The sequence below is a fragment of the Pungitius pungitius genome, chromosome 12 (assembly GCF_949316345.1).
Source record: "Pungitius pungitius chromosome 12, fPunPun2.1, whole genome shotgun sequence".
Lineage (NCBI taxonomy): Eukaryota > Metazoa > Chordata > Actinopteri > Perciformes > Gasterosteidae > Pungitius > Pungitius pungitius.
In genome coordinates, this window is record NC_084911.1 from 9,566,928 (window position 1) to 9,581,016 (window position 14,089).

The following is a 14,089-nucleotide window of genomic DNA, read 5'->3' on the forward strand; positions in this document are numbered from 1 at the left end:
GTTGAGAATGTTCCTCGATTTGGGTCGCGCTTATTATTATTTAACATCTTTGTGTTATTGCATGTATATACGTGAATTTCTCTAAATGTCAGCATTATTAAAGCCAGATGAGGAACTGCGTGCCACTGTCATTGGTGAATGACAGTAGAACCGGTCTCCTCCGCTCTGCGTGACCCGCCGCACGTGCACCAGGAAAATGTCACGCAGCATTATCTTGTTTTTATCGGGATTTTAGTCTTGAAAACTACACAAGTTAAATGTAAATAGGCCAGCTCTTGAGTTCGACTCCACCCAGCGGCCTTTCAGTGTGGAGTCCTCCCGTTCTCACCGTGTCTGCGTGGGTTCTCTGGCCCCAAATGGCCTGATAGATACGTGGATGAGAGTGTGAATGGTTTGTTTGTCTCTTTGTCAGCCCCATGGATACCCGCAGTAAGGAGTATCTGGTATTCATTGCAGACCCCCACAAAAGAAGCTTTGGAGTCAGGAATCAGGAAACGTTTATTGCCATAATATGTCAGACATATGTAACCGGGGCGGCTGTGGGCCTGGTCACAATGAGACAACGCCACAAGGTGACTGTATCAGGGAGGCCTACAGCAGTGGAGGAGTAAAAGGGAAAAGGGCCACCAGAAAAGACACATACTGCAAAAGACACAAATTAGAACACAGCAAATATAAAACATGCCAAATAAACTGATAATGAGGAAGCTCACCACCTAGTGAGCCACCACCTATAAACCTATGACAAGCCCACCTGTACTGGCATTGAGAGGACCCCAGAATACGACTCACTCCAGTTGGTTTACGAAAGAAAAACAAAACAAAGAAACAACTAGACACTAACTTAACTGGAACAAACACAAATTAACTTATAAATCTAAATAAAACAAAAGTAACAATAAGTACATAAAATATATTTGCAAAGAGGCAAAAACATCAGAGGCTAGAGCTCAGCTCTATGGGGCGCCGTTTGTAAAATGTTGCACGTTCTAAAATCCTGCGCAGTTTTCGTACATTTAGCATTATCATATGAATAAATAAAGCAGGACAATATTCACATGTCACTTTTTCAAACATTTAGAGACAAAATCATGCAAATGCATGCAACAACTTTTCCAAGTACAATGTTTGGCAGTAACACAAAGTTGTTAAATAATAACTGTTAAATGTAAATGTTAAATGTTATATATAAATGTTAAATCTAAATGTTAAGTTTAAACATCAGACATGACGACTGACAATTACAATACTTATGGTAATTCATGCAGCAAGCAGAGATGGCAAGTCCGTATGAATTAGCTCTTGTTATAGAGCCGGGGTACCGCGCACCGCATCTGTGACGCGTCACGTTGACTTGCTGTTTTGTCATCAAGTAAGCGGGGGTTTCACTAAGTTTAGCCGCTAGCAAGACAAGATGGTTGCAGCTGGTTATAACGCGCTCGGACATTGGTGCAAGTATTAAGTGCTCTTCTCTTCTCTGAACGCTACGTGAAGCGAATAGCGTCACGGATGCGCCACTTACCGTCGGCGAGGTTGGAGATGAACCAGCGCGGATTGTGTTTTTAGCTTGAGGCATTGGATGTGTGGCGTGAGTCCGTGTGAAAACATGCAAAAGCGTGAGTATCACACGGGGAAACGGTGAGAGATGTCAGCCTGTAGCTGTGTTGGCTCGACAACAACTTTCCGATCAAACATCAAGGAAGTGCAACGCAAGACAAAGCAGACGTCCTCTTTTACCTGGACATTTCCTATTTTTGAGACAAAAAAATGCGTAGAATAATGAATACTTCATACTCGAAGTATTTCCAGATCTCACTTCTGGCATTTTTTCTTTCAACAAGCGGACGGTCTGCAGCAAATATTCAAATCCGTACCGCTTTCAACGTAAGGGTACCGCGGTACCTTTCTAGCACCGGTACACTGTGCAACAATACCTGTTGGCTAGGCGAACTGTAGGGGGTCCAGGGGGTCGGTGAGGGTATTCAGGTGGGACAGGACTAGCCGTTCAAAAGACTTCATGACTACAGAGGTCAGGACAACGGGCCTGTAGTCATTCAGTCCTGTGATCCTTAGGAACAGGGATGGAATTTAAACATCAGCAGGGAGAGGACTCCATGTCAGTGGTCAACTTGGGAGAAAACACCCACACATGAAGGGATTTTGGTCAATAAAATAAATTAGATATAGTTTTAAAAATACATTTGGATCCACAAATTTGCCTGGATGGAACAAAATAATAGTGGCTATTCTAACAGTTTGCTAGATGAATATGCTTAACTCCGATGGCTATATGTAACTACAGAGCCTTAAGGAATGAATGTCAGCAGAGAAAGACCACACAATAAAGATACTGGAATCATAGGGTAGAATTAGTATAAACTTTATTCTACAAATGGATGGCACAGAAGATACCACTGATGTTCTCACACCATTGTATCAAGTGTGATGCATGCTGGGTTGTTTGTGTGTGTGAAGGTGCAACAAAAAAAATAAGTTGTGGTAGTCATTGGTTTCCCAAACAAGTCAGAGTAAACATTTTTAAACACCTGCCTCCAGACATCTCTTCTTTGTCTCTCTGAGGTTCCCAGTTCCACCTTTAAACGATTCACATTTTGATGCTTGAATCTTCTACTCCTTCATATATTCTTCACGGGACAATGGGCTGAATTGTCTTTATTTGGCTGTTCAGATTAGGGTCGGACTCTAACTTCGCCTGGATTTCTGGCTTAGTTTTTTAAAAACATTTTTAGCATTGTGATTAAAGCTGACTATTTGTCCTTGGCCGCCCCAAAATTGACCTGTTTTTATCTTTGTTAAACTGAAGAAAGGTCTGACACATCCAGTTTTTGATTTGTTCAATGCATGTATCGATGGGATCATGTTCCCCTGGGGATTTTGTCAATTTGTGTGTCTTCTGTACAATTGTGGTAGCATTATTTCTTCGCTAGCAGGTTCCTCGCAGACCTACACTCACCGGCCACTTTATTAGGTACACCTGTCCAACTGCTCGTTAACACTTAATTTCTAAGCAGCCAATCACATGGCGGCAACTCAGTGCATTTAGGCATGTAGACATTGTCAAGACAATCTCCTGCAGTTCAAACCGAGCATCAGTATGGGGAAGAAAGGTGATTTGAGTGACTTTGAACGTGGCATGATTGTTGGTGCCAGAAGGGCTGGTCTGAGTATTTCAGAAACTGCTAATCTACTGGGATTTTCACGCACAACCATCTCTAGGGTTTACAGAGAATGGTCCGAAAAAGAAAAAACATCCAGTGAGCGGCAGTTCTGTGGGCGGAAATGCCTTGTTGATGCCAGAGGTCAGAGGAGAATGGCCAGACTGGTTCGAGCTGAAAGAAGGGCAACAGTGACTCAAATAACCACCCGTTACAACCAAGGTGGGCATAAGAGCATCTCTGAACGCACAGTACTTCGAACTTTGAGGCAGATGGGCTACAGCAGCAGAAGACCACACCGGGTGCCACTCCTTTCAGCTAAGAACAGGAAACTGAGGCTACAATTTGCACAAGCTCATCGAAATTGGACAATAGAAGATTGGAAAAACTTTGCCTGGTCTGATGAGTCTCGATTTCTGCTGCGACATTCGGATGGTAGGGTCAGAATTTGGCGTCTACAACATGAAAGCATGGATCCATCCTGCCTTGTATCAACGGTTCAGGCTGGTGGTGGTGGTGTCATGGTGTGGGGAATATTTTCTTGGCACTCTTTGGGCCCCTTGGTACCAATTGAGCATCGTTGCAACGCCACAGCCTACCTGAGTATTGTTGCTGACCATGTCCATCCCTTTATGACCACAATGTACCCAACTTCTGATGGCTACTTTCAGCAGGATAATGCGCCATGTCATAAAGCTGGAATCATCTCAGACTGGTTTCTTGAACATGACAATGAGTTCGCTGTACTCAAATGGCCTCCACAATCACCAGATCTCAATCCAATAGAGCATCTTTGGGATGTGGTGGAACGGGAGATTCGCATCATGGATGTGCAGCCGACAAATCTGCGGCAACTGTGTGATGCCATCATGTCAATATGGACCAAACTCCCTGAGGAATGCTTCCAGCACCTTGTTGAATCTATGCCACGAAGAATTGAGGCAGTTCTGAAGGCAAAAGGGGTACCAACCCGTTACTAGCATGGGGTACCTAATAAAGTGGCCGGTGAGTGTATAGTACCAGTAAAAAGTTTCACAAAGTACACTTTCCATTTAAAGTCATTGGGACACAGCATAGATTTTAGTGCTCGAGCGGCCTAAAGTTCAGCAACCTATTATCTCTGTCTTGGAGGGGGACTGGGGGCCTTAGGCCGCGTTCTTGATGGTGATGGTGGTGCACCGGGAGAGGATCTCCTTGGCATGCGGTCTTGGCGGCACCTTGGGTGTTGCTCATTGTAGCTCTGGCTGAGGTTGAAGGACGTAGAGCTCGCCCAGGAAGCATTGAGGTCATCGCTGTAGTCGCTGTTGCTCGAAAAACTTCCCTCACTGTCTGTTCTCGGGCTCATGGTGCGGCGACCGGTCTCCTTTTCCATCTCGACAATGGCCCTGGGTGGGGTGTCAACTTTGGCAGCGGCATTGGCAGCAGCGTTGGCAGCTCCAGTGGCAGCAGCGGCGGCAGCAGCGGCGGCAGCAGCGGCGGCGGCAGTGGCAGCGACATTGGCGGCGGCCGCGGCAGCGATGGCGGCGGCAGCGGGGCAAGCTTCAGGCAGCGGCTTTTCGGACAGCATATACGCAGAGTTCGATCTCCCCCGTCTGCCCGGTTGGATCGGTTTGGGAGTGGAAGACCTTATCGTTGGAAGTTGCAGCAGGTTTCCTTGCGAGAGGCTGAGCTGGTTGGACTGCAGTTCCAGGCTGGACATTGGCTGTGGGGAGGACGAGCGGCGTGACTGATGGTTGGCTGTCATGCGGATGTGGGGGTACTTGTACGGCTGCAGGTACATGGTGGGGATGTAACCCGCTTTAGTGTGTTACCTGTTAAACAGACGACAATGCGGGTTCAGGCCTGGAGGAGTTTAAAGCGTTTGAAATTAAATATTAATATTTACAAAAGATGTTTACAAAGAATAAATACCTGATGAGCCACCAGCCGTTGTCAGACTTCTGTAGTAACTCCACCACCGAACCAATGGCCACAGTTATCTCGTCGTCTTTGGTGGCCTTGTAGGTCTTTACTGCAGTGTACAGCAGTCCTGAGATAGAAAGTCATCACTTAAGCCACATGTGTCAAACTCATGGCCCGCCGGCCATATCCGGCCCGTGAATGAATTCTCTTTGGCTAGCATGATCAAATCTATTCACTATTAGAGTTGGCCCGGCGGTATATCGCACGCATCACCATAATACTACAAATCCCACAATGCACTCTCCGTGTGTCTTTGCGCATTCGCGGGCCGCGAAAGCGCGCCTCACAGTCTGTATTACATACCGCTTGTGTCAAGTTTCGTTGTGTACCTTATTATCGACCCTTTTACCGTAAAAAACCATACAAACAACTTTTTACTCATAAAATGAAAATACGAAGCGTAGCCGGTAAATCGGAAGTACGTAGATTTTAACAGTAAGAATCGACGCAACCGTCTGTAATGACAGCGGTTACCATGGTAACAAGAGGAGAAAAGTTCATTAAAGGATATAAATAAATAATCCTGGTCTGACGGGATGTGTTAGCAGCAGTAGTTGACTACACTCGCTGCTCTTGGCTCCAATATGTATTGTCCACGTATTGTTTTGCTTCAGGGAGCAGAGCAGAGACAGTTTAAGGAAATCTCAGAGTAAACGGTCCGCCACTGGAGTGCATACGTGCCGATGTTAGCGAACTGTCGGTCGGACCGCCAGCGCCCCCCGTCAGCGACGCCACCCCCCCATCAGCCGTTCGCGCCGATCGTCAGTGGCCCTAAAACCTAAAACAAACTACGCACACACCTCTCAGGGCCCCCATCTATGTCCTCTTCATCGTCATCATCCTCCTCAAGCTTTTCCAGGTAGGGGGCGGGGAACCAGGCCATACGCTTGTCTTCATTCTCTACAAACCACCACTCTGAAGAAACATAACCAAGCATTTAACAATCTATCCGTGCAATCGGGTGGATGAAGGTCCAACCACGTACAGGACTCTTGAGCTCACTCACCCGCTTGGTCTTTGATGAGCACGTCCAATTGTTCGTTCAACGCCACTTTGAAAGGTTTGTTCTTGGTGTCTTTGGTCTCGTAGGCGGCCACACATCTGTACGTCTCTGTGACGAAGGGCGTGGACACGTTGCCACCGGTGACCGGTGCTCCAATGGCAGGGATATCGTTGTCCGATGGCAAGACGACAATGCTAATGAGGACAGGACACAGGTTAATTTAGAGGGACACACAGATCTAACAATTCAAGCTACATTTGTTGAGAAGACTTATCTACCAGGTTATATTTTAAGGATCCCTGTGCTGATACTGCAGCATTCAACATTATCCAGGTCCAAGTGGTTGTAGAGAAACTCCCATTTTCTATCTTTGCAATGCCATTGCATGCATTTTAATGCTAAACAAATAGTACTACAGCGGTTTTTAAACCAGGGAAACTGAACATGGAAAAAAAGTGCATTCAAGTATAATCTTTGTAATTGCATGCATATATTATAAAATCAGCTGTAGTGGATTGTTTGGGTATTTTAAAATGTCACACACGTTTGCTTTGTTCAATAAGGCTTAAGGCATTCTCACAGAAAACACACTTTTCAGCTACCTGTACTTAAAGTGCGGTTGCAGGTCGTCGGCGTTGGGGTGCAAGAACTGGATGAGTTCTTTGCTCTGAGAGACCTGGGGGTCGCTGCTCAGAAGTGCATTGCAATATCTCTGCAGTGACTTGAGGCGCAGGAGTGACTTGGTTGACCCTTTTTTCTGCACGTCGCCGTTCCCCATCTTGTCTACAAGGAAATTGTCTAAAAGCACACGGGAAGCTTGAAGTCAGAATCCAAACCGTGTGTGAATGCACTTTGCAACCCGAATAAACTGCAGCTTTAAATCTCCATGACATACCTCGAAATTTGGGGATGATTCGGTCGGATTTTTTCAATTTGTTTGCTGCAGGGAATAGTTTCTTCATTTGTTTCTGTCAGATAGAAATTGGTAACAGAACGGTTATTGACCACCACACGTGCACAGGCTCAACAAACAGGAGACTAACGGGGCACCTTTTACTTACGTGCATTTTTTTGAAGTCCACAAAACTCCTGTAAACTACAATCTCATTCTCGTCTGACCAAAGCACGGAGGTCATATACATCTGAAAAAGGGAAAATGCAAAAGTGAAACAGACGGAGCAGCGCCGATTATTATTTGTTTAAAAAAAAAAGACACCTAAACATGTATAAAAAGTGGAAACATCTCCACGTGCACTTACTTTGCACTTCTCCTTGTGCATGACTCCGATTAGACCGATGCTGATGGGATACCGCTGCGCCTCCATGATGAACCGACCGAGTGGATGCACAAGTGTGATCTGCAACAGGAGCCTCTCCGCCTCGCTGTGGTCCGGGTGCCCTGCTGCTGCTTTTTATTTGCTGCAGCTGTGAATGTGTTGCGTCAGAGAGGGGTGGCGAGGGTGGCGGTCCAAACAATAGCAACAGCTAAAAAAAAATAAAAAAAACCTAGACGAAAGTCCATGTTATCTTGGTTATTGCAATCCTGATGTGGAGTCCTCCCATGGGGTCCATCCACGAGAACAAGAGATCTTTTTTCGAGGTTCCATCCTTATGTCTTATTTAGGCCGATCAAATCAGAAAATCTCAGGTTTTACTTTGCAGGTGCTTCATTTTTGAATATATCTATAGGCCGACGTTACGTGTGTTCACACTCGTCACACATTTCGTTTTGAGTGCGTCATACTTTAACATATCGAGGCCAAAGCAACAAAGTATGACTCAAATCATCGGGACAAAATAAAGTGTTGAATGAATAAACACACGCACGATAATAACCTCAGTGCTTCCTCCACCTGGCACACGCCTATCTTTCCAGTAACATACGGTAAAAGGATTTGAGAGGTATTTTCTAATACGGGTTCTAATGTTATTCCCACCTGTCTGCGGTGTTAATTGTTGTTTGTACTTAATAATTAATTAATAACGCCAGCATTATTAAAACTAAATGAGGAAGTTGGTGCTCTAATATTTCGCCCTGGTTTCGAATGACAGTAGAACCGGTCTCCTCCGCTGTGCGTGATCCGCCGCACGTGCACCAAGTAAAATGTCACGCAGCATTAACTCGTTTTTATCAGGATTTTAGTCTTGAAAACTACACAAGTTAAACATAAACAGGGCGGCACGGTGATGCGGTGACCAGCTCTTGGGTTCGATTCCACCCAGCGGCCTTTCATTGTGGAGTCCGCATGATCTCCCCGTGTCTGCGTGGGTTCACTGGCCCCAAATGGCCTGATAGATACGTGGATGAGAGTGTGAATGGTTTGTTTGTCTCTTTGTCAGCCCCATGGATACCCGCAGTAAGGAGTATCTGGTATTCATTGCAGCCCCACGCGAAAGCGGCTTTGAAGATGGATGGAATTTAAACATCAGCAGGGAGCGGACTCAGTGGCTTACTTAGGAGGAAATACCCATAGATGAAGTGATTTTGGACGATTACAAAGAAATTATGTTTTTTTAAAATTACATTTGGATCCATCAATTTGCCTGGATGGAAAAAAATGACGGTGGATATTGAGGCAGGTACAGCTTGCTAGATGAATATGCTTAACTAAGATGGTTATCCAAATGGACCGCACAGAGTCAGTGTTCAGGGGTGTGTGAGTGTTTGTGCGTGTGTTGAAAGTGCAACAAAACAATAAGTTGTGTCACCAGTCTGTGCTTTCCCAAATAAGTCAGAGATTTTAAAATATTTAGAAACACCTGTCTCCAGACATCTCTTCTTTTTGTCTCTTTGAGGTTCTCAGTTCCACCTTTAAACGATTCACGTTTTGATGCCGTGTTGCCGGGTCGCGCTCCAAAACAGCTGCACCGCGTGACGCAAGTGTTGAGTATGGAGAAGCTCAAACTCAATCCCAGAGAGGCCAGACATCAAAAATTTCCATAACAAGATGCCCGATACTTACGATACCAGAATTCAACCCAACACCCTCTTCTTCTCTCGGCTGCGACCCCTCGCTATGAGCGCGCGCTGGGCGGCCCCCCCCCCCCCCCCCCCCCCACACACACACACACACACACACACACATACATATATGTATCACACGCGCAGTAGAGTAAATCTGAAAATCAGCCTGATAATAACCATTTAAATAAACTATAAACCAACAAAGACTTCACCTTAAAAACAAAAAACAAATGATGTAATAATACATTTTATATTAGAAGTATTGTGGATGAAAGCTTCCCATTTAGTGATAATTTCCCTTGGTAATAAAAAAGGAGGAGAGCTAATATTTGTGGTAAATATCTTCAGATATTTGGATCACAGCCTCCATTTATTCAGGCAGTGGTTAAGGTCAGGTGGGGCTTTCCCTTTCCACTATCCTTCCTACCACTTGTTGATTTACTTCACTGCAACGTGTCAGAGATACGTGATTTCTCCAAGTGCTGCGGAAGGCCGAGAGGTTTGAATGGTTAGGAGCCTCGAGGGAGAAAAGGGACTTGAACCAGTTAGTTGTCCGCTAGTGACCTCTAGTGCTGGCTGCTATCACCTCTGCAGTCTGATCTCCTGCACATGTTTAACTTATGGCTACAGTGGTCGAATGCGCACACCACCTAACGGCATGGTAACCTTCGCTGCTCTTCACCCCTCTCTCTCCGAAATGCTTGTCAACTCCGTCACATGGAGGCAGTCTCGAGAATCTAATACATATAAACAATAAAACAACATACAAATATGTATGACATAACCCACTCTTTATTTATCCTCATGCGATGAGGCCAATTTACCATACAGCATCTTTTTTACATTTTTTAAAATATAGTGTAGTTCAGTCAACACTTAAAACAACACCCTCAAAAATCTGTTTCTCTCACATTGCACATTTTCATTCCGTTACACGATTGATTGTTACAAAAAAGAAAAGCAATTTTTTTTTCAGTTGATCCGATTGCAACACTTCCAATCCACATACGAACAAAAGAATATATACTATTCGCCTTTTCCCAACACACCCCCTCGTTGGAAGGAAGTCTACATCAACCGCATCTCAGGCAGGTTCTCTCAAACACAGAAATATACTCTCATGATTTTGTTCAAATAAAAACATTACTTACCTACTAATATGTTGTTGAAATTTAAAATTTTAAGGCATCAGGTTTTTGCTAAAATGTCGAGCTTTAGACTTTTCTCCGTTTGCCACAAAAAGTGCTTTTTCCATCTGTCACATTTTCCACGAGGACGAAAGAGTTTTGCTTATGTTCAACTGTTGTGTGTTCCTCCTTCAGCCACAATTTAACTGAAGATGGAAATAGTTTTAAAGAGGACAAATGTGACCAGACTAAAACTAAAAAAAGGTAAGATTTTATCCCTAGACTGTGTTTAAGATTATCAAATTACTGCGTTATTTTTGTTGTCACACCCAATCAGGATAACTGCATTAGTCCCCAACTATTAATATCCAACTTTACATATTTGAATCTAAATGAGCTGGAATGTATGGTCACATGTCTGAGCTTCAAAAGTTGGTAATTGCTACTGTATCTATTTCTATTATGCAGATTTACCCAAAGAAGTCTATAATAAAAATAAAGAAAGATAAATCTCCTGGAAATAAAAAAAGCTTTTTAGAAAGGCATTCGGCTTGCATAAAGACATCTTTAATATGAAGCCATCTGCAGACTCCTCGTTTTCAGCAGCAGCTTGGAAATGATTGGTTATTGATAATTAACCACCTGTCGGGGGTCATCATCGCTGTATTCCCAACGCAGCCGACCCTCACACGCTGGTGGTTTCAATACGTCCTCCCTTGGAACCCCCTCCCTGAACGCCAGACCACAACTTACGATCCTAATGACCTTGCATAAAAAGTAGATTACTGCTCATGGCTGTTAAAGAGGATGATTTAAATTAAGCCTTACCAAACAAATATCCTTCTCACAAACACACACCCTCTAGGCTCTTTTGCAACTCTAAGCTAAAAGGCAATTATGTTTCTCCACTGAAGGGAAAAAAAGGAACATGTTTCGAATCGCAACAACAGGAAGACGGATTCTTCCAGAGCGCAAAGAAATCGGGTGGTACAAAACAAACAGATCAAAATGCAATTAAAAGAAAAATTAAATCTGAGGTAAATATTAGCTCTACAGTGGCTGCAAGAACAGTGTATCGTCCACTGATCTTTACCGTCCTATAAACTGCTCCTTCTCGGTGCCTTGGTTCGGTCAGTCCACCACGAGAGAGGCTGACCACGGTTTATGTCCCTGCAGCAAAGGAGACGGGTCAGCTCTGATCTCGGACTGAAGGACTCGCCGTTGTTCCCATCCCATTGAACCGCAGAGCAGTGGGAACTGTTTCCTCGTTGACTCGGTGCTCGAGTGTGCATTCATCACCGAAACTCATAAATAGGCATACTGTGCTCTCGGACATGGTTTAAGTTTAAAGACTGGTACCTGCAGAGGCAAAGAGAAAGGAGGACGGAGAGTCATATCGGCAAAAGAAACACTACACTATACTATATAAGAAACACTATACACTAATAGACTAAAACACTAATACTAGTGTGACAAAAGAGGTTGTGTCTGTTTGCAATATTTGGTAGTTACCATTCTGAGCTCCGATGATAATAATACCCCTCTATAGTTGCTGTGGACTTCTGGAAACAGATGTAATAGAAGCCAGCGAAAGAAGCACCGCTGATGTCTTTGATAGTGTGGTCTGGTACTAGAAACTGCTCCTGAGAGTGCAGAAAAGAAGTGAGCGGAGGTTAGAGCCCAATGCTGAAACAAGCACACATAGAGACTATGGTATTATATGATATTATTTACTAACCTTCCACCTCATGAAGACGTAATCGCTGTTGTCCAGGACTTCATAGTCAAAGTCATCTGAGTTGAAGCTTTTGGCATATTTGGAAAAGGGCTGGAACTTGCCCTGGTAAGAGTTCATACAATACTGGTAAGAAAATAGAAGCTATGTGCTTCTAAATCAGAAAGCAAAGTCTAATTTGTAGCCATTAGAATGATCATTACTACATATATATTATTGTAAAATACAGAGATGGTCCATTGTTCCATAATATAGACTTCATTCTAACAGGTTCCAAGGAGCTATCTCACAGTACAGTGATAAGTGATGCTTCCACCTAGCTCCATCCAATTTATGTTTAATGAGAGGCAGACAAAATTAAAAAGAATATAACAATTTATGGGCTTTACCGGAAGATGCGAGGATACAAAGTGTCCATGAACTCGTTACATGAGGAGCTGTGGGATCAATTAGCTAGTAATCACCCTAAATAACCGGACATACCCAGTGCTTTCTGTCCACATCTTCATCTGCGTCCCACTTCCTGGTTAAAAAAGGCCTTTTTCGACTGATTATTTCACCAGCAAAGAATGTAGTGAGAGTTGGATACTCCTACCACACAGACGGGAAAGAGAAAATGCATACATGAATTGTGGTTCAACTCTGCGTTAAAAGTGTTTCCCAGGTGCTTAATACATAAGTTTGCTAAACAAAGAGGAGGATTTAAATTTTCTCTGATGCAAGAACCACAATATATTAGTAGTTTTTCAAATTGTGAAGATCGATATTAGTGCAACTAGCTGTGCTGCTAACCAAATATTAAAGATAAACGTCATCATTATGCATGTTGACCTAATACAGAGAGCACTTTGTTCTTGTTTTTGGTGTGAAATAAAAGGGTATGCCGTTGACACACTTACACTAAGAACCAGAAGGGTGAACCTAAGATAAGAGGTTAAATCTAGCCATTGTCTAACTTCTACATGCATGTAGAAGCCAGTTCTCACTGGTTTAGATGCAGAGACCAGTTTGTGCTCCGAATAAAGGTCAGTCTTACTAAATCTGGCGTGGGTTTCAAAGCTCACCTCAGTCAGGCCTTTGATCTTCAGGTATCCACACAAATACGAGTCCTCCACGGTCACATGCTGCAAACAGATAGAGGGAATAACATGACTGTGTGTATCTCAAGTGGCCTGCTATCACTGGTGCAGAAATATAGTGTTATTATTTTGTAATTATTTTTCTTATAATGCAGCAGGGATGCTGTGATCAGGGACGAACCGTGCAGGGTGGGTTTGCCATCGGGCGTTTCAGTTTCTGTCAGTGAAGCTGCTGACATCGCTGTCAAAAGTCAAATTCTAGTCGATAAATCCCACTCATTCAAGCCGCTAGTAGGACACGATGCTAACGTGTGTGCTTTGGTAAAACGCGTAACATTGCTGCTGGATATGTGACTGTACCGTTAAATAAATGAAAATGGGTCCAGGTTCTAAATGGCACAGTAGTACCAGAGTCCATTTGCCAAATTGGGTCAGCGTACCGAATGACAAGCGTAGAGAGCTAACGTTAAGTTAGCAACGACCGCTACAAATATGCTGACCAGTGTTACAACTAACTAATAGTAACCAACAAAAACAAAGAGGTCAACTCCATGTCAATAACAAATTACCTGCAAAACAACCTCAACGTCGTAGGAGTTGCCTTTGCTCTTCTGATAACCCCGAAACTGCGAGCCGCTGTACAGCAGCGATGAGGCCGCCCCGGGCTGGAAGGTGTTGATCGGGGCAGGGGGAACAAGAGAGGCCGAGGATGAGCAGGCCGAGCCCGCGCTGCTGAGGCTCTCTGCTCGCACGGGCATGATGAGCGCTAAAGTGTCACCGTCAGCCACCGTCATGAACTTTATGGCTGAGAACACCCGAGCTGGACGGAGAAGGGGTCTTGACAGAAGGTCTGCCAGCGTCAAGAAGTCCCCGAGGTCCCACGACTTCGCTCAATTTTGTGAGCTGTCAGTGGACCGAAAACCGCGGAGCGACGCTGCAACGTTTCATTTTCAGACTCCAGCTTCCTCGAACAGCATTGGCTGGAAACCCGGTGCTTGGCATGAGCTGTTCTGTCACTGGATAATATACCGAAATGCATTCT

General features: G+C 44.3%; 1 protein-coding gene across 1 annotated transcript; it reads right to left on the minus strand.

Moving 5' to 3' along the window:
* Positions 1-4,290: 4,290 nt before the first annotated feature.
* On the minus strand, positions 4,291-14,024 carry gid4 (GID complex subunit 4 homolog). The gene is given in 10 exon segments (XM_037477191.2): positions 4,291-4,987; positions 5,088-5,205; positions 5,937-6,053; positions 6,145-6,279; positions 11,531-11,592; positions 11,746-11,876; positions 11,972-12,073; positions 12,452-12,559; positions 13,033-13,092; positions 13,617-14,024. Coding segments are annotated over 10 exon segments (1,755 nt in total). The 5' UTR covers positions 13,842-14,024.
* Positions 14,025-14,089: the final 65 nt, after the last annotated feature.